The sequence below is a fragment of the Spinacia oleracea genome, chromosome 3 (assembly GCF_020520425.1).
Source record: "Spinacia oleracea cultivar Varoflay chromosome 3, BTI_SOV_V1, whole genome shotgun sequence".
In the NCBI taxonomy this organism is placed as follows: domain Eukaryota; kingdom Viridiplantae; phylum Streptophyta; class Magnoliopsida; order Caryophyllales; family Amaranthaceae; genus Spinacia; species Spinacia oleracea.
The window spans coordinates 152,989,876-153,016,683 of record NC_079489.1 but is presented as its reverse complement, the minus strand read 5'-3'; the positions used below and the strand labels follow the sequence as shown (position 1 = coordinate 153,016,683).

Sequence of the window (26,808 nt, the reverse complement as noted above, 5' to 3'; positions counted from 1 at the left end):
TCGACAAACTTAGTAATAATAGATAATGGAATTCTCATAGGATTTAAATTGTACAATTATAATTGCATTAGGTTTCCTAATACAATTAGGACTAATATTTTGTAACACTATATATATGATACAAGCTAGGAGTTTCACAATAATTGTACAATTTATATATATCCTAAGAGAATTCTATTAGGACTAATGTTTTTATATTTTTTTTAACATATGTATTTAGAGATATTTAAACGTTAAATGTCGAGTTAAAACGGGTTGAAAAGTAAAAAAAATAAACTAATATTTAAGAACGGAGAGAGTACACACAATACATAGTAAAAAAGAAAGAAATATAAAAAGTAGAAGCTTTAATTAATAAATTTCACACAACAATCATATTTGTAGTTGTACGTAGGCATAATGCAGCTAGCTTGAGGATCGATCGATGTTGTACTGGTACTACTACCACCACCACCACCACCACCACCACTACCACGGCGGCGGCAACGACCACCGCCCCCGCTATCTACCCTTTACAGTCTCGGTTGTGAATTCTTGTATACATGTCCCGGTAAACATATAGATAGATAATGCTCCATACTGAATACTAATACAATAATACGCCTTAGTTCGTATAATGTACTCGTATATGTTTGTACCGGTACTTTTCCAAGATTCATGAACAAGACACCGCGACCCAAGCGAGACATTCAAAGATATGTCATGGGCTACCATCGACTTACTTGTTATTTCATAAATCATTTGGCAGCCTACTCTACTGAATTTTCGGCTAGGTTGTGATCTTTTCATCGATGCCGACAAAGTACATCTTCAACCTAACTCGTTGGCCATATTATGATTACCAACTATGTGTTAGCTAAATAAATAATTGGAACGACTTAACTGGATATTGCGTAATACGAACTGAATCGATTGTCGTGCCGTGGCCGGACCACTGCTCTAAAAGACGATTCCGCGCTACCTCCGATGCAGTAGAACACTTGCGCTTGCCTTCCAGGGTTTACACGACACCGAGAATTATGTGCACTCACAATCCCCGATTGGAGACCAGAATATTTGCCCAGAAAGAGAGGAATTTGAGAGAGAGATGTGATTGTAAGTTTCTGTATATTTTGTGGAAATAAACGATGAATTTATAGTGAGGCTTTTGGGAAACTGTAACAGCAAAAAAACGGCTAGTGGAGAAGTTACGGGAGTAATGGGGAACTGCAACAGTCATAAAACGGCTAGTGGGGAGTAATGACGTGATTAATGGAGCAGTTTCCAAAGTTAGTGGGTTGATTAAGTCTTCTGACTTAATCAAACCGCCCTTGACCAAAAAGAATAACCCGGCCCACAAAACCCACCCCACGCCCGCGAACCGCATTCGCCAAGGCCCAAGGCCCACGGCCCTCGCCCGAGCCCGGCCCGGCCCGGCGCGCGCGCGCTCTCGTGTGTGTGTTGTGACCACCCATGCCACTCACATACTTTCTTAAACAAATGTTTCCCTCAAACCCCCAAATATAAACATTGAATATGGTTTGTGTTTTTCCCATGTGGGACTTTTCATATTCCCACATTTTCCCACTCATTTTCTTTTGTATTCTCACTAGGATTTCCAACAATCCCCCACAGGTCCAAAGATGAGAAGAAAAAGAAAGAAATAAAAGAATTGAATTTCTGGGCAAAACAAACAATTGAATAGGTGTCAATGTCTTGCGACTTGAATTGACACTTAGTGACATTCAAGCTAGAATCTCTTTCCTACCAAGTGACTTTCGTATTGAACTTAATAGGGGGTTAGAAACTCATTACTCAAAGCACACAATTGAACATGTATGATATTCTGAATCTCCGCCAATAAAGGTGACGCATTATACTGGCCATACGTCCATAACCTGGATGCTCATAGGTGCTCTAGAGAATAGCCCATGCAATTCTCATAGGAAGCGCGCGACCTCACTTCCACACCTAAGTAGGTGAATCCCATCAAGTGTGAGCTACATCACACCACCAAAAATATGGATATGGGTTCATTAAGAGCCGTATGCTCAACCTCGTTCAATAATAGCAAGCACATCATAAACATCTAAGGGATGGACAAAAAAAAAATTTGTGCTTCTGAATTATTACATAATGTTCCCCTTTGAACTCATGGTGAGTAGGAGTTCATTACCTTACAATTCATCCAATGGGCCTCAAGCCCATCCCCTCCGACGTTTCCAAAACTAGTTTCTTACATAGGCCTTTCGTTAACGGATCCGCGATGTTCTTTTCGGACTTGACATAGTCCAGTGATATCACTCCACTTGACAGCAATTCTTTGACAGCCTTGTGCCTCAAACGAATGTGTCTTTTCTTTCCATTGTAGGCTTGGTTGTTTGCCACGGAAATAGCAGATTGCGAATCACAATGAAGTGCAACTGAAGGAGCTGGCTTCCCCCACAGTGGAATATCTGCAAGCACGTTCCTCAACCATTCTGCCTCATGACCTGCCAATTCAAGAGCAATAAACTCATATTCCATAGTAGACATAGCAGTACAAGATTGCTTACAGGATTTCCAAGAGACAGCTCCACCCCCTAGGGTGAAGACATAACCACTAGTGGAGTTGACTTCATCATTTCCGGATACCCAGTTGGCATCACAATAACCCTCCAATGCTCTTGGAAACTTGGAGTAGTGCAATCCCCAATCCATGGTACCCCTTAGGTACCTAAGCAATCGCCTTAACGCACCCCATTGCTCATTGCTTGGGTTATGGGTGTACCTGCTCAATCTACTTACAGAATAGGCAATGTCAGGTCTAGTATAGTTCATGAGAAACATGACACTACCAATAATTTTAGCATACTCAGATTGACAAACAGGATCACCTTTGTTTTTCTTTAAATGAATGCTTATATCATAAGGGGTCTTGATTGGATCGACATCAAATGAATCAAACTTTTTAAGAATCTTTTCAACATAGTGAGCTTGCCTGAGACAGATGCCATTTGGAGTTCTAATAATTTTCACTCCCAAAATCACATCTGCCTCACCCATATCTTTCATTTCAAATTTTGAACTCAAAAATTCTTTTGTTTCATTCACTCGATCCAAATCAGTACCAAAAATTAGCATGTCATCCACATAAAGACAAATAATCACACAACCAGAAGAATCATGTTTATAATAAACGCAAGAATCACCTTCATTTACATGATAGCCATTACTAGTCATTGTCTTGTCAAACTTGTCATGCCATTGCTTAGGCGCTTGTTTAAGCCCATACAATGACTTGACCAGTTTACAAACTTTGTTTTCTTGACCCGGAACAACAAAACCTTCAGGTTGAACCATATAAATCTCTTCATCTAAATCACCATTCAAAAGTGCAGTTTTCACATCCATTTGATGCACAACAAGATCATGAATGCATGCAAGAGCAATTAAGGTTCTAATGGTTGCAATCTTAGTTACAGGAGAGTATGTATCAAAATAATCAATGCCATGTTTTTGAGTAAAACCCCTTACCACAATCCTGGTCTTATATTTATCAATGGTCCCACATGATTTCAACTTTTTCCTAAAAATCCACTTACAGGTGATGGGTTTACAAACTCTAGGCAGATCAACCAATTCCCAAGTATTATTACTTAGGATTGACTGAAGCTCGCTATCAATGGCCTCTTTCCAGAAAACTGCATCAACCGACCTCATTGCCTCTTCATAGGTTCTAGGGTCGTCTTCTAGGATAAATACATACACAAAATCATCAGTAATCAAGAAAGGTTCAGTTAGGAAAGCAGTAACAAAATCATCACCATAACTTGTTTCCTTTCTTGCCCTTTTGCTTCTCCTTGGTTCTAAATCAGACTCATTATTAGTAGTGGAACAAGGAGCAACGGGTAAAACATTAGAGGTGCTAGAGGATGGTACATCATTACTAATGCAAGAGATCTTTAAAGGAAAAGTGTTTTCAAAAAACTCAGCATCTCTTGCTTCAATAATGTTACCACTTGCATAAGAGTTGTTAGCACCCTTAACTAAAAAACGATAAGCAGAACTTTGATAAGCATAACCAATAAAGATAGAATCAACCGTTTTTGGACCAATCTTGTCCCTTTTGAAACTAGGTAAGGCAACCTTTGCTAAGCACCCCCACACTTTCAAGTATTTCAGGCTTGGTGCTCGACCTTTCCATAGCTCATATGGGGTCTTGTCCAGCTTCTTGTGATGCACCCTGTTCAAAACATGACAAGCAGAAAGAATAGCTTCCCCCCACATATTATCAGGAAGCCCAGAACTAATAAGCATTGAATTCATCATATTTTTTAAAGTTCTATTTTTCCTTTCAGCAATCCCGTTTTGTTCGGGTGTGTAAGGAGCTGTTGTTTCGTGAACTATACCATTCTGTTCACAAAACGCCTTAAGAGTGTTAGGGTCATACTCACCCCCCCTATCACTCCTAAGTCTCTTGATTTTCCTGTCTAGCTGGTTTTCAACTTCAGCCTTGTACTTGAGGAACATCTCCTCAGCCTCATCCTTAGACCTGAGAAGATAAACCATGGTGAATCTAGAGCAGTCATCAACAAAAGTAATGTAATATCTTTTACCGCCCCTGCTTTCATAGTTTTAAAATCCCCCAAGTCACTATGAACAAGTTCTAGTACTTCCGTCTGTCTATCTATTGATTTAAAGGGTTTCTTTGCAAATTTTGCTTCAACACATACTTCACATTTTGCAAAATTAGTTTTAGAAAAGCTTGGAATCATGTTCATTTGTTTGAGTCTTTTAATTGAAGCAATATTAACATGACCCAATCTAGCATGCCACAAATCAATAGACTCAGCAATATAAGCAGAAGAAGTACTAGCTTTCTTATTCATAATTTCAATGGAAACATCAAGAGTAAACAACCCCCCATTACAAAAACCCTTTCCCACAAATTCCCCATTGTGAGTAATAACTAGCCTATCAGAATCAAAGGACAACTTCAAACCAGCTTTCATAAGTAAACTACCGAAAATTAAATTCCTACGCATTTCTGGAACATGCAAAACATTAGTTAAAGTGAGTGTTTTTCCAGAAGTGAGAGTGAGAACGATCTTCCCTTTGCCTTGAACAGTTGCAGAAGCAGAGTTACCCATGAATACATTTTCACCATCAGTCTTCTCGTAGGAAGTGAACATTTCTTTGTTGGTGCAAATGTGCCTGGTTGTTCCTGTATCAACTATCCATTCAGCAACATCACCTGCCAGATTAGCTTCTGAAACAACAGCAATAAAATTTTTAGGATCAGCAACTGCTTCAACAAGGTGAGCTTGATTCTGATCTGGCTTCTTCTTGACCCTGCAATCCCTGGACTTGTGACCAACCTTCCCACATTCAAAACAGTTACCCTTAAACTTATACTTCTGAATTTTCCCTTGAGGCTTGAACTGACTGCCCTTCCCCTTAAACTTATCAGAATAGAAATTGCCCTTAGGTTCAACCAGATTAGCTTTAGCAGACCCAGAAAATACAGATTGACCCTTATCCTTAATACGGTTCTCCTCCTCAATTTTTAGGTGACCTACGAGTTCCTCTAGGGTAAGGTCTTTCTTCTTATGCATTAACTGGTTTCTAAAGTCTTTCCATGAGGGTGGCAGTTTCTCAATTAAAACAATAGCAAGAGTTATATCACATATACTCAGACCCACGGCAGCCATAGCAATACAGATATTCTCATATGCATGAATCTGATCAATAATAGGTTTATCATCTTCAACTTGAAAACCTAACCATTTACTAACACAATAACATTTCGTACCGACATCATCAGTTCCATACTTTTTCTCTAAACCGTCCCAAATATCCCTAGCATGATTATAGCCCATGTAAATGTCAAGCAAAACATTCGACATATGATGCAACAACATTCCCTTACAGGTTCTATCATCCTTAGCAAACTTAACCTCAAAATCATGCAATTCATCATCATTCACAGGTTTCACAACATCAGAAATAACGTACGCAACATCAATTTGCTCCAAATAAAATCTCATCCTAACAACCCAACGTTTATAATTTTTCCCATCAAGAGGTTCCAATTTCGACATATCAGGAATAAGAAATTTCGACATATTCATAGCCATAACAGAATAATTGTCTTTTAGATTGTTAGCTAAATAAGTAATTGGAACGACTTAACTGGATATTGCGTAATACGAACTGAACCGATTGTCGTGCCGTGGCCGGACCACTGCTCTAAAAGACAATTCCGCGCTACCTCCGATGCAGTAGAACACTTGCGGTTGCCCTCCAGGGTTTACACGACATCGAGAATTATGTGCACTCACAATCCCCGATTGGAGGCCAGAATATTTGCCCAGAAAGAGAGGAATTTGAGAGAGAGATGTGATTGTAAGTTTCTGTATATTTTGTGGAAATAAACAATGAATTTATAGTGAGGCTTTTGGGAAACTGTAACAGCAAAAAACAACTAGTGGAGAAGTTACGGGAGTAATGGGGAACTGCAACAGTCATAAAACGGCTAGTGGGGAGTAATGACGTGATTAATGGAGCAGTTTCCAAAGTTAGTGGGTTGATTAAGTCTTCTGACTTAATCAAACCGCTCTTGACCAAAAAGAATAACCCGGCCCACAAAACCCACCCCATGCCCGCGAACCGCATTCGCCAAGCACCAAGTACCAAGGCCCAAGGCCCACGACCCTCGCCCGAGCCAGGCCCGGCCCCAAGAAATGTCATTTCGCCACATGTCGTCGTTTCACGTATTGTCAACTTTGACATGTCATCTCATCTCATCCCACCCCACGCCCGCGAACCGCATTCTCCAAGTACCAAGTACCAAGTACCAAGGCCCAAGGCCCACGGCCCTCGCCCGAGCCAGGCCCGGCCCGGCCCGGCGCGCGCGCGCGTGTGTGTGTTTTGACCACCCATGCCACTCACATGCTTTCTTAAACAGATGTTTCCCTCAAACCCCCAAATATAAACATTGAATATGGTTTGTGTTTTTCCCATGTGGGACTTTTCATATTCCCACATTTTCCCACTCATTTTCTTTTGTATTCTCACTAGGATTTCCAACACTATGAGTACTCCGTAGATATAGTGTTTCCAAAATAACTGAGTACTCAAAAATATTTTAATCGCTAGGACTACATAAAAAGGGAAATTGAATTTCATTCCAGCACATGACTCATATTAAAACTCATATGGTTTGCTCCGCGTACTCCAGCCAAGAATATATAAGCTAAAATCCAAACTCTTGATAAATATGCCTAATTTAACCGGAATACCGCGCAATAAATATATTCCTCCCCAACACACATGGTGTATCGGCACATTGCACAATATAAGAATCAACAATATAAAATTCGCTTCTAAATTAGCTTTTAAATTGCTTTTAGGATAAACTGCTTACGAGAAACTTTTGTTTGAGACCGCCTCACAGGAAAGACCGCCTTGTTGGCAGCTTTGATGACAGCCTTGTGGTGCGCGCTGACGTAATGCTGACGTCATCATTTTTCAATTTTTTTCAAAATTGTTTTTCCCAAATTTTTTTTCCAATTTTTTTTCAAATTTATATTTTCCGGCCTTAACTAATTGGACTTTTAGCTTAACTAATTGAACTTCTAGCTTAACTAATTGGATTTCAAACTTAACTAATTCAATAAAAGGCTTAAAAATTATTTTCGACATTATTTTTCTTCGAAAAATTATATAAATACAAATAGTTAAGATATAAAGACAAATAGTTAAGATATAAAGACAAATAGTTAAACTTATGAGTCGAATAGTTATTAATTTTAAACAAACTTATTATTAACTAAAACTCATAAAATCTTAACTAATTAGTTCGAATGCTTAACTAATTGGTTTCATTGTTTAACTAATTGGTTCAGCGCTTAACCAATTGGTTCTGTTGCATAATTAATTGATTTTGTTGCTTAACTGATTGATTTTCAGACTTAACTAATTAATTTCAGTGGCTAACTAATTAGTTCCAGTGCATAACTAACTGGTTCCGGTGTTTCACTAATTGGTTCCCATGCTTCACTAATTGATTCCCGTGCTTAACTAATTGGTTATATTACTTAACTAATTAGTTATATTACTTAACTAATTTGTTACATTGCTTAAGTTGTTAGTTAAAAATCTATACTAAAACTCATAAAATCGTAACTAAACCCCATAAAATTGTAACTAAAGCCTTGAATTGAAACTCAAAAATACGTAACTAAGACTCAAAGAACGTTGACTAAAACCAAAAAAATCGTAACTAAATCTTAAAAAATCTTAACTAAAACGAAAAAATCCCGAACTAATTATTTCAAACTAATACAAATTTAATTATAGCTAAAACGAAATTATTTTTAACTAAAACGAAAATAGTCTTAACTAAATATAACAAAAATGTAACTAAAATGAAATTATTCTTAACTAAAACCAATTTAATGCTGACTAATAAAAATAAATAAAATTGTTTACATTTACAATACAAATTTGGTAATTAAATAATCTTGCTATTTTTCCACCAAGCAACATGCAACGCTTCCTCTCCTCCGGCTGTGAAACACAACGGCCACCACCACCACGCGAATAAACAATGTCAGCAGCAGAGTAGAGGAACGAGAACAGATTATGGTTCTGCGGCCGTCGTTGATGAATTTGAGGGTGTTCGTCGATGGTGTCGATGGATCTACTGGCGACAGCGAAGACCTCCACTATCACCGCCATCGAATACTCCGCCTCCTCGTCCTTAATTAAAAAATTGAAAAAACCTTAATGAAAAGAGGAGAACACAAGAGAAATACAAAATTCAAAGATTTTTCATCGACCGGCGAGGTAAGACCACCTCCGATTCATTACCTCATTTCAACACGGAATCCGACAACTAGTTCTGGCCTCCAACATCAACGGAATAACCGCCTTCGACTTGTTACTCAAATAGAGCGGCGGCGGCAACAAGGCCGAGAACTTCGTCGCACCTTCGATCTGCCGTACCTACAACCGCTTTGAGCCTGATGTGATGAAGGATCAACACTTCCACCATCGCCACCGATCCTTTACCTTAGTTATGGAGGGGAGAGGAGCAAATCTGCATTTAGGAGAGAGAGAGGAGCAAAACTACGTTTAGGAGAGAGAGAGGAGGCAGAAAATTTAGGAGAGAGAAAGGAGAGAATTAGGTTTTGAAAAATGAAAATGAAATAAAAATAAATCATAAAATGATATATATTTTACTTTTTTGACGCTGACGTCGGCCGCTTATGTTGCAGCTTATGTGGCACCTCATTTGACATCAAGACGGTCTTACAGGAAACACTGCTACATTTCTTATCAGATGCAACGCCTAAAATCGTTGCATTAGGCATCAAAATCCGTCGCATTAGACCTAATGCGACGACAAATGACCCTTGCATCCGGTGGCGTTGCATTAGGTCTAATGCGACGATCAGTGACCTAATGCAACGGGAAATTAGTACCGTCACATTAGATAAACATCTAATGCGACGGTCCTTAGATGGGGTGTCGCATTAGTTCTTTACCTAATGTGACGGTTATTTTAGCTAATGCGACGGTTATTTTAGCTAATGCAACGGTTATTTTAGCTAATGCGACGGATATCTACGATGGCTTAAAGAAATAATGTAACGCGTTTTAGCCTAATGCAACGCTAATTTATTGCCAAAATAAATATGTTGAACACCTAATGCAACGGGTTCATTTATTTATAATAATAATAATAATAATAATAATAATAATAATAATAATAATAATAAATAATAATAATAATAATAATAATAATAATAATAATAATAATAATGCGACGCAATCTGGGTTGTCAGGCTTCATTCCGGGTCGGGTTGTGGCGGTTACAGCACAGCGGAAGCAGGATAAGTATGCGGCACGTTGTAGGGCTTTGGGTTACGGTTTCTTTCCTTTTTCCTTCTCTTCTTTTGGGGAATTATAGAAAGGGGCTGTTTCTTTGCTGAAGCGGGTTCAGACGTACTCCAGGGCTCAGGACATTGGGGCACGGGCAGCTGCCCACATTTCCAGCAGGATCGGGTTCGCCATAGCTAGAGGAGTGGGGGCCCAGATTGTATCTCGGCTCCCCTCCAACTTCTTGTAGTTCACTTGATCTTTATAGCTTGTTAAGCTTGTAACGTTATGGTGTTTTCCTATAACAATAATAATAATAATAATAATAATAATAATAATAATAATAATAATAATAATAATAATAATAATAATAATAATAATAATTAGTTTTCTAAATTAAGAAAGGATGTCAATAATAAAAGATTTTCATTGACTTAAAGAGTAATATTACAATATCAGTGACCATAGGACACATGCATTACAAAATAGTTATTCACTAATTAATTTAGTGTTTTTAATGACAAAAATGCATAAAATTAAAATCCACGTAAACAAATTCAACATTAATAGAAATCACAAAATGACTCAAAAACAAACAAGAGCCTCCACCGTGTCATTGCTAGATCTACATTTCTTCTCCATTTAGCTCACCATGCTCCTGCAAGTTTAAATCACGAATGTGCACAAGTTAGAGATGGTGCACTAGCTAAAACACAATAACCTTCATGTTTACTCAAATAAAAACATGAAATTTCACAAAAACGTAAGCAATACCAGATACGACTAAAATACTACTAAAATTACTAAAATTTCACAAAGGGGGCATGGTATTCATTCTTTATATATAGATGCCGCGTTTTCAAAAACAGAAATCCCCTTTCTTCATAACTATCGCACATTCGCGACAAACATATTTGAGTTCAACGGTACCCAAATGGGATGGTCCCTATTTGAGTTCTCCTTGAGTAGAACTCAGTAATTACTAAATCTCGCTTCTATTCTCCATCTTCTCCCTTTTCCACACCATGGACTCATATATCCAAAATAGATATAAGTTTCTCAAGCAACACTTGCTTACCAAAAAGGCATACCAATATGAATTTGAGATTTATGTTAAATTATTTATGATTACATAAAGAAAAGGATGGGTAAAAAGTTAAAGGCAAAAACAAAAGAGATTTATGTTAAATCACTTATGATTAAAAGCTTCTGCAATTGTACATCATTGTATATCATTGTATGTTCACACACTTCAAACAGCACATCGATATCCGTACCTGTAGAGGCGGTTGAATGGTTGCCGTTCCTTCGAAATGAGTATTACTGTCCACTGGCCGAGCATGATAATTGACAACTTTTCTTCAACTGACTGACATTTATCAGGAACCAATTGAAACACAGGACTGCAGTATTGCTATAATTTTTTTCTTGATCTTACAAATGTTTTTGGAGTGATCAAACAATTTTATGACCAAGGAGAATTAAAACTACTAATCAAACAAGATTTATATAATGATCTATAATGATTAATGAACATGTTCTTGCTGTTTTAACTATTAACTATGCTGTACTGGTCAAATAAGTCTACATTCTTTTTATCTGCTTGAAATTGGTGCATCTGAAAGCAAGGAAAAACTGTCAGGTGATTTTGCCTCCAATTTGATCAATATTACAAATCTAAAGTATTCTTTTACAGCATGGGTTACCATGCGCTTACAGCATGGGTTATTCTTTTACAACTTTTCTTCAACTACCCTGTAATGACTCCGTCTATATCTCCTAAAATGCAAAATGAAAGACCATGGGTAATTGAAGAAATCCACTAATTCTGTTTAAAGCATCGCAATTTTTTAATCGAAGAACCAATAAAAAAAATCTATGATTAATTCGGAACCTAATATTAAAATAGGAGAATGCCCCAATTTGATCCAAGATTAACAATAACCAAAATAATTCGTTTGTCAAGAATATGAAATAAATTGGTAAACCAAGAAACTTACTCAAGTAAACAACGAAAAAGCTCTAGATTGCATCAATGACGTCAATTTAGAGGTATGAAGAACTCACAAATATGCAATTTCCATTAACTGATCGTGAGTAAAGAAAGACAGCTCCATACCTTTTTAAAGATGGAAATTTCAACGGACCTCCAATGGAAAAGATGAGACAGAGTCGGTAAATCTCTGTAAACCTTTTCTTTCACTAGCAAAATTTCAAGAATTTCGATGAATTTTTCTTGAAATTTTTTCGAATGAATTTCATTTTAACTCTACCCAAAACCCTAACTTTGGGAGATGGAGAGGTGTAGGACTGTAAAGATAGATCGAGAATAGAGTGACAAAAAATATGGGCGAGTAGTTGGTGACTCCCGTGGAATATTATGCAAAAAACGCATTATTAGGGCTGTCAAATTTCAACCCGAACCGTTGAACCCGCTGGGTTAATCTGATTCGTTAAGAACCCGAACCGTTAATAACCCGTTAGTTGGAACCCGAAAACTAACCGAACCGATAACATTCAACCCGAACCCGAACCGTCTCGAAAATATTAAACCGATTAAGACCCGATACCCGATAACAAACCGGCATGCGTCAACCCGAAACCGTTTCTACCCAAACCGAATTGACCCGAAAACCGTTAATGACCCGATTTATTTCAACCCGAACCTTTTCAACCCGGGGAAAACCCGTTCACAACCCGAACTGTTTCAACCCGAACCGTTTACAACCCGAACTGTTTCAACCCGAACCGTTTACAACCCGTAACCCGTTTACACCCCGTTTAATTCAAACCGTTCATAACCCGCCTCAAAAATAAGTTTTTATTGAAATATTTTCCGTCAAACCAAACAGAGCCGAAATGCTAAGATATCAAATGATATAATTCGTAAGCAATTGTACTTCTTAAACATTTATAAACAAAAGATATAATTCAATGTGCGTTGTTCAACCGAGTATTCGAACTGTTGTTTATCAACCGACTAAGTAACTAAACATGTTCTTTATTAGATGTATTTCCAATATAGCTATATTATTGTATAGTTATAGGCTTGTAGAATTGAATGTGCACTCTTTTATTGACTCGTATTCAACTGACTAATCGTCTAATGGATCATTAAACTAAATTGATCTAATTCAATACCTTATAAGCTTATAAGCTTGTAACCTAAGAACTAATCGAAAGACTATGCTATTTTAATTGAATCGACTTAATTCATTACCAATTGAACTTGTTTGCCTCGTTTCGTTAATAAACATGTTAGTCTCGTTGTTGTTTAAACCAATATGAATATATGACAAACTTGTATTTACAAACTTTACAAATTCATTACGTATTAATTCATCATTATCGATTATTAATTACTACATTATTAGTATTTAGTTCATCAATACATATTTCGTAATACTCTAGCATGGTGGGGGAGGGCATAGATGATTTTGATTCCATTTGAATCATTTGATTGGTAAATATTACATGACATAATAAAAGACATTGACATACTTTTCTTAATTAAGTTTATGAAATTAATTGGATAGTGAACATTACTACATTAGTTGTTCGTCAAAAAAGAAATAACATTAGTTGTGATTTTAGTAATAACTCGACATTGTTTGTAATTTGTATCCGAATTGATCTGACTAAACATGAACCCGACCTGATATGAACCCGACCCGATTACAATCCGGCTAAACCCGTTAACAAACCGAACTGAATTGACCCGACCCGACTACAAACCGACCCGATCTGACTCGTCCCGGTATGAACCCGACCTGATATGAACCCGACCCGTTATGAACCCGACCCGATATGAACCTGAACCGATATGAACCCGACTTAACCCGTTTATGACCCGACCAGGTATGAACCGACCCGATATGAACCCGACCCGATACGAACCCGACCTGTTATGAACCCGACCCGATATGAACTCGACCCGATATGAACCCGTAACACATAACCCGAACCCGAACCGAACCGTTAATTTTTCAACCCGACCCGAACCGAACCGATAACAAAATAAACCGATTTCAACCCGAACCGATGAACCCGAACCGAAACAGAACCGATGACCCGATTTGACACCTCTAGCATTATACATTAGATTACAGTTGATCATGAAACAGACAAGGAAAAGGAGCTGGTGGACAAAAGGGGTGGTTTCGTCTCCCAAAGACCAGGTAGTTATTAATAAATAATAAGAGGTTCATCATAGAAAAATCGACATGGGCTAATAAAGAGAAAACAGATTGATATAGGGAATGTTCCTCGTGTGGATGGTGTGCTGGAAATGACAAAGGCACTTCAAACATGCCTAACTATTTATCCCTCACTGCAACACAGCGAACAAGCCTAACTCCAACCTTATAACTCACTTCTAATTTCCAATTTATAAGTTCCAGGAGGACAAGATTACTTGTGGATCTAAAAGTTTCTTCAATACAGGTATAGGGTCCTATTCTTCTTGTCTCTAAATATGACACTGCTCAACTCATCGAAGAAGCCTAAAACAACTCAAGTTGCTCTATTTCTGGCCTAACCAGAGTGGCCATTAGTGCAACAAGAACATAAGTCCCTCAACAAGAAGTCAAAAGACAAAAACAAAGATAGAAAAGAAGGGAGACATAAATCAGATTTTATATTGGAGAATGAGAAAATGCAACATAATGTAATGCCAAAAGAAATATATTACCTGGTTGATTGTCCTACTTGTCCCCTGGACTGCCCCTTTTGTTCACTACTCGTCATCAATTTCCTCAAGGTAATAATTAAGAGTGTTAACTCTAATAAAAAGCACAAAAGAAAAAGATTAAGGTAACCATCAATCAAATTCAATTAAAGAAAAGAATAGAAAGTTAGTTAACTACCTAACTTCGTATAACTAGATAATACACTCACTACTACATTTCAGAGCTAATGCAATGCCGAAAATCGTCACATCAGGGGCAAAAAAACCGTTGCATTAGACCTAATGCGACAACGAAAACAAGAGTTAAACTTGCTTAAACATGTAAAGACCGTTCACCATCTGATTGATATAAGAAGAACCCAAGAAAATTCAAAATTATCCAGAGTCCGCGTTAAAGGGTGAGTTCCTCACTCTTGGTTAAAAAAAAATTCCTTCAGTTAGTCTATCTACAAAAACAAATTTTCGAAAACTACGCTATAATATATTTTAGAAAAAGGTCACGATCCTACGCCTACAGAGGTCAGAAGCATATAAAATGTTCTCAAGGTGGTTTACCTCGAATCTTTGGTTTCCAAGTTTGAACCTTGGAAGTTGGAACTTGAAGTTTCTGCATAATTTTATGTTTTACCAAATTATGCTCACCGACATGCAACACATTAGGCACATCCAAATCGATGTACTCATAATATTAGGAATAACATCACTTATTCCGGGAATAGCTTCTTCAAGTTGAGAAATAATAATTAGATGTAATGCAGGGTACAAGTTGTACCGGAATTATGAAGTCTGGTTTTCTTTATCCCTTTTAATCAAATCAGTCTGTCACACCTTCGAATTTAGATTAACATCCTCCTTTACATATTTAATTCCAGCTTCAGAAACAATATACTTTTCCTACACTAATTATTTAAGAGATGTATTATTATTCATAGACACTAGACAGAGGTCTGGAACCAATGGTCTACTGGGAATATTTCAAGCAATCTTAACAGATATCACTATTCACTACCAAACTTATGCAAAAGAACAATATTGCAACATACTGAAAAATACTCCCATATCACTACCAAACTTGAGTTGCTCTTTCTCAAAGTTAGGATGGTGAAAAGATTGTTACTCTTCTGACTACATTGTTGTCGAACCTTATAAACAAAACTGGTTGAATTATTATCTTGGATTTTCTCAAACTCGCTGGCCCTTCTTTTTTGGATTATTCTTCTTCACAAATGGAACGTATTATTAAGGAATTAAATCGAGCTCCGCCAAGGTTATGAGACCTTGCGGAAAAGAGTCTACAAAAATTTGCTCCACTCCGTTAGAAGGGAGTATTCTAGCCGCTAGATGAGCCACGGCATTCCCGGCCCTACGAACGTGACTACAACAAAAGGAGTTAAATTGTAAGCTAATACTCAGAGTATCCTCCAACATCAGATCTTTTGGAGTGCTTCCCACCTTCTGCTTGTTCAATGCTTTCACAACCTGTAGAGCATCACTTTCTAACTCAATCTCCATGTATCCCAATCTTGCTGCCACAAAAAGCCCAAAACGGGCTGCCATTGCCTCACCAAGTCCTGCATCCCACGCTGAACCGTACCTTTTGACCCCTACATCCAGTATTTCACATGTGCTCGACCGTACTACAGCACCTAACCCAAATCCACCTCCTCCAAAAGTTGCTGCATCAACATTTACCTTCACATTCCCATGTGCAGGGATACACCAGCTTGCTCTCGACTGTACACCATGAAGTTGTGTTGGTCTGTTGAAGACCGCAACAGCGTACTCTTTGTAGTCCTCTACTAGTCTGACAAAGCCAACCACCCCTCTTTCGAGATCACTCCACAGTTCATTAAAGACGACGGAATTGCGGAATGTCCACGCAGCCCATGCTATGGTGGCACAGGACAGCAGCTCCTGCTTTGAGAGCTTGCCCATTAACCATTCGAACAAGGACATAAAGGATGTCTTTGGGGCTTCCTGCAAGACCAGTTGGAAGGGTGAATTATGCCACACCATCTGAACTTCCGGGCACTCAACCAGTGTGTGCACTATAGATTCCTCATCCGCACCGGACAAGCTACATGACCCGTCACTTGCTACATGTCTGTCTTTAAGTCGCCCTTGCGTAGCTAGAGATTTAGTACAGGCTCTCCATAGAAAGTGACAGAGTTTTGGGGGTCCTCCTAGACTCCAAATTGTCTTCCACACTTCATTGCACGACCCACTAAAACGCAGCATCCAATCTCGAATGTGCCCCAACCTACCGAGCCAATATCCCGTTTTTGTGGAGTATACTCCATCCTTTGCAGGCCACCAGTACAAAACATCAGCAGTCATCCTCACACTCAGAGGTATTTCCCTCACTAATGCAGCATCTTCTACGGTTAGGTGATTTGTAATCGCCTCTACATCCCATTCTCCGGTCTGGGCATCCAACAAGTCCTTCACTCGCAGGTCACACGGACTGTTTATGTTTGGTGTAGGAACACAGGTAGACGAGTCCCCAGGCAGTCACGCATGCTCCCACACGTTTATCCTCTCCCCACAGCCCACTCTCCACTTTAAACCGTCAAGGAGAAGGGATTTTGCCCCCCAAATGGATCTCCAAACAAAGCTTGGGTCATGCCCCCTGTAAGCATCAATAAACTCAGCATTCTTAAAGTATCTTGCTTTGAAAACTTGGTGCACCAGCGTGTTCGAGTCAGTGAGAAGTCGCCAACCTTGTTTGGCTAATAAGGCTTGATTGAACACTTTCAAGTCTCTGAACCCCATACCGCCCATACATTTGGGAAGCAAAGCTTTTCCCAGCTAACCCAGTGGACTTTGCGCCTGGTGTTGTCGGCCCCCCACCAGAATCTTGCAAGCATTGAATTGATCTCATCAAGCAGACCCTCTGGCAATCAGAAGATGCTCATCATGTATGTGGGTATTGCTTGCGCAACCGCTTTTATTAAGACTTCCTTACCTGGACGGGCTAGAAGCTTTTCCTTCCAACCTTGAAGTTTTTTCCAAATTCGTTCCTTTAAAACCGCAAAGACCGCTCTCTTGGACCGGCCAATTATTGTTGGTAGGCCTAGGTACTTCTCATGTCGTGCCACTTCTCGAACCCCAAGCATATTCAGAATTTCATTTCTTCTCGTTGATTCCACATTTTTGCTAAAGGTGACTTCAGCTTTATTGAAATTTATTTTTTGCCCTGATGCTCTTTCATACAAGCTAATCACATTAGCTATTACAGAACATTCCTGAAGTATCGCCCTTGCAAATAATATACTATCGTCGGCAAAGAAGAGGTGAGATACACGTGGAGCCCCTTTGCACACTTTTGCACCATGTATACAACCGTCTAGTGCAGCTTTGGACAGTAGAGAAGAGAATGCCTCAGCACATAAAAGGAACATGTACGGCGATATAGGGTCGCCTTGCCTCAAGCCGCAAGTTGGAGTCGCCGAACCTCCTACCTTTCCATTTAACTTGAAAGCATACTTGACACTGCATAGACAACTCATAACCCTTCGAACCCACTCTCCACAAAAGCCCATTCGAAACATAACACGTTCCAGGAAGGCCCATTCGAAGCTTTGCTCATGTCAAGCTTTAATGCAAAAGTTCCTGCCTTGCCTTCCCCCTTTCTCTTCATGGCGTGAAAAACCTCAAAAGCAACCATCGCATTGTCAGTAATTAATCTTCCCGGGACAAAAGCGCTTTGATGGTGAGAGATCAAGCCCGGTAGGATCACCTTCAACCTATTGGCCATTACTTTTGAAACAATTTTATATAACACGTTACATAAACTAATGGGGCGGAAATCACCCATTTGTTCCGGCTCCTTACACTTCGGGATTAGAACAACACAAGTGTCATTAATTTCAGCAATATCAATATCCCCGTTCCACCAATTTTGCACATACATAATAACATCAGGACCTACAATGTGCCAAAATTTTTGGTAGAAGAGAGCATGCATACCATCCATACCGGGCGCTTTGTTCGGGTGCATTTGGTTGAGAGCTTGAAATATCTCATCTCCCGTCGGAACAGCCACCAAAGTGTCATTCATGCTTCCAGAAACCATAGGTGAGATTCCAGCCAGTGCCTCCTCAAACATGTCAGGTTACTTGAAGCAAATAAATCCGTGAAATAGGTTGACACTATATTTAACATATCCTCTTCCTTGCTACACCATTCTCCTTGCGCATCTTTCAAACGAGCAATGTTATTTCTTTTCCGTCTGGAATTGGCTTTGTGATAAAAATACGCCGTGTTTTTGTCACCATCCCGTATTTCATTGGCCCTTGCTCGTGCATGCCAGTAGGTCTCTTCAATTCTATGCAACTCGTCTAGTTCTTAAACTAGCGTATTGAATTTTTCGAGCATGACAGCATCAGGTATTCCATTTTTCCACTCCCCTAGTTCCTTCTCCACCTTTTTAATCCTCCTCTTCACTGCACCGAATGTGTTCCACGCCCACGTTCTGAGTTTTTCAGCACAATGTTCAATTTTCGTGGGTACTCTCATGCTTGGCCTGTCCTCCCAAGCCTTTTTTTACCACGCTTTGGCAATCCGAATTCGACAGCCACAATGCTTCGAAGTGAAATATTCTGTTCTTGCTCCTGTGATCCGGACTATCAGATGTGGTCAAGAAAATGGGAGCATGATCCGACTTATAAATCGGAAAGTGGCGTACATTGAACTGTGGGAAAAGGGTGCACCACTCTTCATCTGCAAGAAAACGATCGAGCCTCTCACGAATTGTACTCCCTGGTATCGAGCCATGTTGCCACGTAAAAATACTTCCCTTAAATCCCAAGTCACGCAGACCGCAGTCATCGATTGCTCCCCTGAAAGCATCCATCAAATACTCACGCCTATCCACCCCACCCTCCTTTTCAGCCATACTTGTTATTTCATTGAAATCTCCAAAAAACACAGTTGGGAGGTTGATAGTCTCTTTCAGCGATCTCATCAAGTCCCATGTGCGATATTTATTTTCTGTCTCTGGCCATCCGTACATACCAATCGCCGCCCATAATGGAACCCCTTCCACACTACGAACCTCCACCGCAATGTGGTGCCGAGAGTAGGAAATAACAGACACATTCGACTCCCTCCACCACAGCCCCATCCCTCCTGACAAACCCTAACTGCTCAAACACAATCCATTCGTAAAGCCACACTTATTCCGTACCCTTTCTAAATGTTCTTGATCAATTTTCGTCTCCATAAGGAAGACGATCTCCGGCCTCTCCCTCCAGCACCATGTCTGGAGAGCGCGCACTGCACGGGGGTTGTCGGTCCCCCCGGCAGTTCCAGCTTAGCATCTTCATTGTTGTTCGCGGGGCTGAACACTGTCAACCACCGCTACTGAATTGTATGACAACTTACTGTCACCCGTAATAGCTCCCTTGGCCTTCTTGCTTCCCTCTCCCGTGTCATGGAGGACCTCCACATCTATCTCCATGTGAACTTTTCTCTTTCCGCACCAACCAGCTCCTTCATCCACCCCTTTCGACTCCCTGCTAGGTCTCTCACTGTTTTGTAACAACCGAACTTTTCTGAGTTTTTTCGTCTTTTTATCACACTGCCCAATTTCAAAAGACAGTTTGGGACCTTGTTGGGCACTAGATAATGGGGCTTGTCTCTCTTCCGCCTCCGTCCCGAGCTTCTCCTCCGAGCTACCACCTATCTCAACCACCTCCCTCTCCTCTCCAGCCACATCTTCCCCCCTCGCCGAGTACTTGACCAGGCTCAAGGATACCTGCTTTAGCTGCTTTACGACACCCTGAACATTCTCCTGCATATCATGTGTAACCTTCTTTGTATTCTTTGTCACGAATTGACGTCTTGCACACATTGGATTCCCTGAGCCCTCATTCGCTCGTTCACCTCTAATAGGTTGCCATGGAGATAATACCCTTTGCTTCTCGCTATACAGCCGTGGAGGGGTAGAGTCACCCGTGTGCATATCACAATCCTTCTCTCCATGGCCAAGCATACCGCATACGTAACAGAATAATGGGAGTTTATCGTATGCTACTTTGAAAGATTCCTTTGTGCCCCCCTTCATTGATAATTCCACCTCACGCATGATGGGTTTACGCAAGTCGATTATGGTTCTAATTCTGAGTGATTTGTTGACTCCAATCCCCTCCGTCTTATCCATCTTCTAAAATGACCCAATCTTGTTACCAATTGTTCTCGCATTTGCCTCGCTGTTTCTCCCTTTGAATGGGAGATCATACACCCTTACCCAAAAAGGGGTGGTGTGTAGGGGTATCTCCGAGGGCTTGAGTTCTCCCTTTACATCACTAAGCACCAGAACATGTCTATCGAAGTGCCATGGTTGCGACTCCATAACAAATTCTTTATCCCTCCAATGGTGAAACTGGAAAAAGAAAACGTTTTTGTCTATGCAGTTCGCCTCCACGCCGTGTCTAGGGTTCCACACCCGCTTCATCGTTGTTACAAAAGCATTTGCGTTGATGCTACGTTCCGTCCAGATCTTCCCTACCATACCCAAAGAGACCTTCGCCTCCTCCTCCTCCTCCTCCTCAACCACCCAGTCAATCTCTACCTCCTCCTCCGTAGATCCTTTTTCCACCTCCTCTACCTCCAACCTTGAAGAATCAGAAGCCATTAGAACCACCTCGGAAAATCGAGAGGAACCTTCGTAAAGGAACAAGGCTAGCACGTAGCTAGATGTGCCCTCCCAAGCGCAAACCCTAGAGAAACCCTAGTGTAAACCCTAGAGGGAATATAGTGATATACTCGATGTCAAAAAGATTTCTTTTAGTAGTTAACGGAAGGAATAATTATCGCACCTTAGTTTTAATAAATATTGAATGTATGAATTTTGTAAAATCGTGGATAACACAACAAAATGTGATTTTGAATCAACATATATTCTATGAGGTTGTTTTTTCGGATATCAAATATGTGTGGCAACACACATATCAGCTAAAAAATAAATAGTTAAAAGACAAAAAAAAAAAAAGTACCATGCTGTAAAAAAAGAGTATCATTCTGTAAAAAAAAAAAAAGTACAATTTTTGTTTTAAAAAGTACCATTTAATTTTTGTTTTGTCATTTTTCCTATTTTGTCTTTTGCTATGATATGCATTTGCCTACACATATATCTGATATCCGAAAATACTTCCTCTATATTCTACACCAAACTAGTACTAACACAACAAAAGGTGTATCCTCTCTCTTTCTTTAAAATGCATCGAGCACCTTAACAATGGCCGAAGGAAGCCCTTGTAATATTATCCTTCTAATCCACGTTATTTATGCTTACTTGCCAAAAAAAAAATAAAAACAAAGGATTATGGATGGAAAAGTGTATTCAAAGTCCAAAGTAATATGGATGAAAATAGAAAGGATTTGGATTTGATAGAGCATCACCAATATCCATCACCCGTATCCATCCACTTCATCCGGATGTTTTTCGGTTGTATGCAATGCAAGCTTCGAAGATATGAGATCCCCAAGTGTTGCTCCTCCAATTTGTCCATGAACACCATTTGAACATCAAAATCTGCTAGAACCGAAAAGAAAAAAAACTTCTCTTGCTTTTGGTGGTTATATAAGCGGCGTTTTCCAAGGGGAGGGTTTCTGAGTTTTTACTTTGAAACGTTTTTGAAACGTTTTTAAAGTGACTGCTTAACTTCTTGTATGTAAAACCTAATATTATATCAATATATAACATTAGAGTTCTAGGTTAATTAGGAGAATTAATTCTCCATCCCTTTCCCCTTATGGCCGGCTGGTACAAAGCCCACTAATGGGTTTGTTTGCTTTTGTTCAACTAGTGTTGTAATGTGTGATCTCATAGAAATAACATATTTTAGTTATTGTACGGGATACTCCCTTGAACCCAATTTAAGGGACTCAAGGCCCAAACTATATAACATAATTTGGCCCATGACCTAATTCCACCAAGCCCCTATAAATACTAATTTATGGGGGAAGGTAAACCTTCTTCAGACTCCTCTTCTCTCACTTTCACTCTCTTTTCTCTCTCTATACCATATATCGAACGCATCTCCACACTCGAGATCTGAAGGCCCTACCACATCACCTGATTCCGATACCGGAATAGTTATTGTCCCAATTATTATTTGTACTACGAATGACCTATCTTCATAATCAATTCCTATTTATATTTAGTAATTGATGAAAATATCTAAAGACATATTCCTTTATGACGTTGATGACGTTGATTACCATTCTCCATCTCGTAAAGAACATTTCGCTCGAACCTACTCTCCTGCTCTATTGTTCAAGATTGGTTCATCCCTTCGATCGTTCATCTTGCTGCGACATGATAAAGGTTATCATAAAAATAAAAAAATAAAAATTATCCATGCATAAATGATTCCAAACTTGTATCACCCTCCAATCTCCAAAAAGGTTATTATAACAAGTGATGAACCATAGTTTCACTTATTTTATGAAAAATAAGTTCAGATTTGTTCAGATAAGTTCAGTCAAGTTCAGATAAGTTCAGATAAGATAAAATTCATGACCAAATACAACTTATAACATAAATAAATTTTGATAAGTTTTAATAAGTTCAGATAAATCCAAATAAGTTCAGATAAATTCAGTTAAATTCAGATAAGATAAGTTCAGAAAAAAATAAGTGAAAATCAGGTGAAAAGAACGAAACTAAGCGACGTTACTCAAAATAACATCTCTAGTGACGTTTGAGTCGGTCAATTTCATTTCATGCATGGCCTCATCAAATTCTTTCTGATCATTCAAGGTACGGTGTCCGAAATAGGTTGTCAAAAAAGAGCCTTCAAGCTAGTAACTTATCTAAGTTATTAGAATGGTTCCTCTATTATAATTTAATTATTTACATATTACGTAGTAACATTTAGTGCTGATCGAGAGAATTAATACCAAAGTGATCGAAACTAAAAGTATATTACAATAAGGTAAATTCGCTAAAAATGTAACTAAAATTTTTATAACTTTTACATATATAAAGGTAACTTTTAAGTATTTTAAGTTAACTTTAATTTCGGTGTACAATATTTATTGTACACCAAAAAGTAAGTGAAAATCAGATGAAAAAAACGCACCTAAGTGATGTTACTCAAAATAACATCTCTAGTTACGTTTAAGTCGGTCAATTTCATGCATGACCTCATCAAATTCTTTCTAATCATTCAAGGTACGTAGTAATATTTAGTGCTGATCGAGAGAATTAATACCAAACTGATCGAAACTAAAAGTATATTACAGAAGTAGTAAATTTGCTAAAAATAATTTTTTACCGTCCAAATTTTGCAAGAAAGAAGCTTATAAATTTTATTTTGTAAACTCAAATAAAAACATCAAAGATAACTATGAAAGAAATTATGCTATAATAATAATAATAATAATATATATGATCAAATAGTAGACTCCTAATTATATTATATAAGCTACCTAGTGCTTGTATTCGCGATTCTGCTTGCGCTTGTGCTTGGGCTCGTGCTTGTGCTTGTGCTTGTTCTTGAGCTTAGGTTTCTCTACTTTATTGTGCATCCACTCCGGGTTGATCACTGATGAAATATCTTTCCATGAACGACATACATTAGAGAAATCATTAATATACGACAAACTAAGAAATAATAGAGAATGTAATTCTCTTAGGATTTAAATTGTACAATTATAATTGCATTAGGTTTCAAAACTCTTAGAACGTATATACATTTAATATGAACAATGGAGGGAGTCTTGCCGAAAATTTGTACTCCTACTAGTGATACAAGACGTTGTTTCATTTTCTTTATGCGCTGGAATTCCGTCGGGATGGTCCGACAAGTGGTTACTTTTATTATATTTTTTTGATGTTTGGTGGGCTCCCAACAACCTTCCTTTTATGGATATTTCTTTTTGGCCCGTTCGAATCTTATTCTTAATTAATTTATGAGTCAAGAGTCGCGTCAAGAGTCGAGTCTTATCTCCATGATTAATTGTTTATTTATATGGCTTTTGCATGTGGATTATTTATTGTGAGTGAAACATGTTAGACTAGGATTTCATTCTACCTTGTTCGTACTCATCTTTCGCTGACTTCGTGCTTCATGTTTCTTTTGGTCATGGCCTTTTCCTTAATGACCCTATGATGATTCACCATTGCATTTGCGTTGTTCGGGAGTAGAGTTTCAATAACAGGTTGTAGAGATAACTTGCGGGAGAAGTTATCCAGCATGGGATTGTGTTTGAACGATGTTTTCTCCTGCATTCTAAACTCCATTATTTTATTAGTGTAGACTACTTAAATTATTTAAACTACTAGTTAATGGATTTCAATTACTTAAACGTTTTGGTTTTGGGCCGTTATGGTTCAGATTTCTATGAAGGCCATTAACTATTAATTATGTTTTGAAAGTTAGTTATTTCCGCTACGTAATTATGGTAATAGCCTTAACCGTTATCATGGTGGCGGTAATATCTTAGTAATTCCTATATTTTAAGTTGGAAAATGGTTTTATAAAGGCAAGGAATAATTAGGGTGTTACAGTCATGGGTCGGGCTAGGCCAGGCTTCGTGACGAGCCCACGGGCCGTGGGCTTAAACGAACCGCGCCCACGTTGTATTGTGCCGGGCCGAGCCAAAAGTTTCAACAGAGGGCCCAGGCCCACGAGCTTTTGTGTCGGGCCGGGTCGGGCTTTCGTACCTAAACCTAATTTAAAGAAATTTAGCGTGCTTTGTCGTGCGGGGTCGAGTCGTGCCGTGCCTTATCGTGCTTTCTCCTAAAAAATGCGGCTCAGGCCCGACCCACGACTTCGTGCTCGTGCCGGACGGTGCTTTTTTGTGCCGGGTCTTTAACCTAGTTGGGTTGTATCAAGCCTATATGAAGAAAATTATGATTAATGAAATAGTTAAGCTTTCCAATTCTCTACATATTTATGTTGGAAGTTCTCATTGGGAAATACAAACAAAAGAGAGTGAAAATGAGAGAGTCCCACGTTGGAAAAACTCTTCACATTCCCTTTGTTTATTAGTTAGGGTGTGGGAGTAACTTTTGTTTGAGAAAGTGTGAGAGTAGTATGGGTGGACACTTAACACACACGCGCGTGTCGGGCCGGGTCGTGGGCCTTGGTACTTGAGCTCTTGGGAAGGCAGTTCGCGGGCGTGGGTTGGTTTTGTGGGCCAACCTATTCTTTTTCGTACCGGGTCGTTTTGGTTAAGTCATTTTTACAAAAATCTGTATTGATTACGTAACCGTTGGATTAATTAACCTTAATGACGTCCGTTACAACATTGATTATTTCTTACCGTTTTTTACCGTTGCAATCTTCATTGATTCAGTCGTTTCTGTCTGTTGATTTGCCTTCGTTCTGATTACTTAAATCAGAACTTTAGTTCATTTCAAATACACATATACAGAAAATAATTCAAACACTTTTCCAGAAAACTGAAAACAAATTTCTCTTCTCTCACACAAAACTTGCTCTCGATTTTGGGCATATGTTCTGATCTTTACACTTTGCTTTATTCTATTTTTGGACTTGAAAATTTATTACCTTATCATTCGAAACCCATATTATTTATAATTTTCCACTCACTTTCTCTTACTTTGTTCATTTTTCGCTTACATGTACCCACCCACCTTTTTACACCTTTCTCTTACTTTATTTATATTTTATTATATTCAACCAACTTTTTTTATTTCTTTCTTAATATTTATGCAAATAGTAATTGTAAACATCTTTATGAAATGGAGGTAGTTATATTTAGTGCCAGGAGAATTAATTAATACCAAACTGATCGAAATAAAAAAAGTATACTTCCTCCGTTTCAAAAAGATCTTTACAGTTACTACTAGTATCGAAGCCCGTGCGATGCACGGGTTTGTAATGAAAAGTACATGTTTCTTTTATTATATCATCGTATACAGATAGGTATTTTATAAATTATAGCCATAATAGAAAGTTTAAATATGTCACTTTTCAAGCTGGAGTATAAATGTGTTATTAATATTTAAAATGTTTTTATAAAATAGTTAGTTCAATACTGGTAAAACTCGAGTTAGTTATTCATGTGATTTCCATTTATAAAATGTTTTTGTAGGGAGTAGGGGTGTAGGTGGGGTAGTAAGTAAGTGTGAGAAATAATATAATATTGGTAAAGATTTCCATTTATAAAAGCAGTGCAAGTATTAAGGGTCGGCCCGAAAAGGAAAGCGATGCGAGTAATAAGGGACAGAAGGAGTAGGATATTTTAAGTTTATTATTACGAATATACATAAAACAAATACTCCGTAATAAAATTGG

At 38.6% G+C, this 26,808-nt stretch overlaps 2 protein-coding genes and 1 long non-coding RNA gene across 3 annotated transcripts; all 3 read right to left on the bottom strand.

Annotated features, from left to right (window-relative positions):
* Positions 1–8,267: 8,267 nt before the first annotated feature.
* LOC130470007 (uncharacterized) lies at positions 8,268–9,088 on the bottom strand. Its single transcript, XR_008930112.1, has 2 exons — positions 8,836–9,088; positions 8,268–8,724 (listed from the first exon to the last, which is right to left on the bottom strand). It is a non-coding gene; the product is annotated as an uncharacterized lncRNA (long non-coding RNA).
* A 6,684-nt stretch (positions 9,089–15,772) lies between these two features.
* LOC130470183 (uncharacterized) lies at positions 15,773–18,042 on the bottom strand. Its single transcript, XM_056839822.1, has 4 exons — positions 17,499–18,042; positions 17,254–17,389; positions 17,087–17,162; positions 15,773–16,975 (listed from the first exon to the last, which is right to left on the bottom strand). Exons 1-4 carry the CDS (start codon positions 18,040–18,042, stop codon positions 15,773–15,775), a joined length of 1,959 nt encoding a protein of 652 aa, XP_056695800.1.
* Positions 18,043–18,880: 838 nt separating this feature from the next.
* LOC130470182 (uncharacterized) lies at positions 18,881–19,658 on the bottom strand. The gene is made up of 2 exons (XM_056839821.1): positions 19,221–19,658; positions 18,881–19,072 (listed from the first exon to the last, which is right to left on the bottom strand). The coding sequence occupies exons 1-2, from the start codon at positions 19,656–19,658 to the stop codon at positions 18,881–18,883; spliced, it is 630 nt and encodes a 209-aa protein (XP_056695799.1).
* Between the last annotated feature and the right edge of the window lie 7,150 nt (positions 19,659–26,808).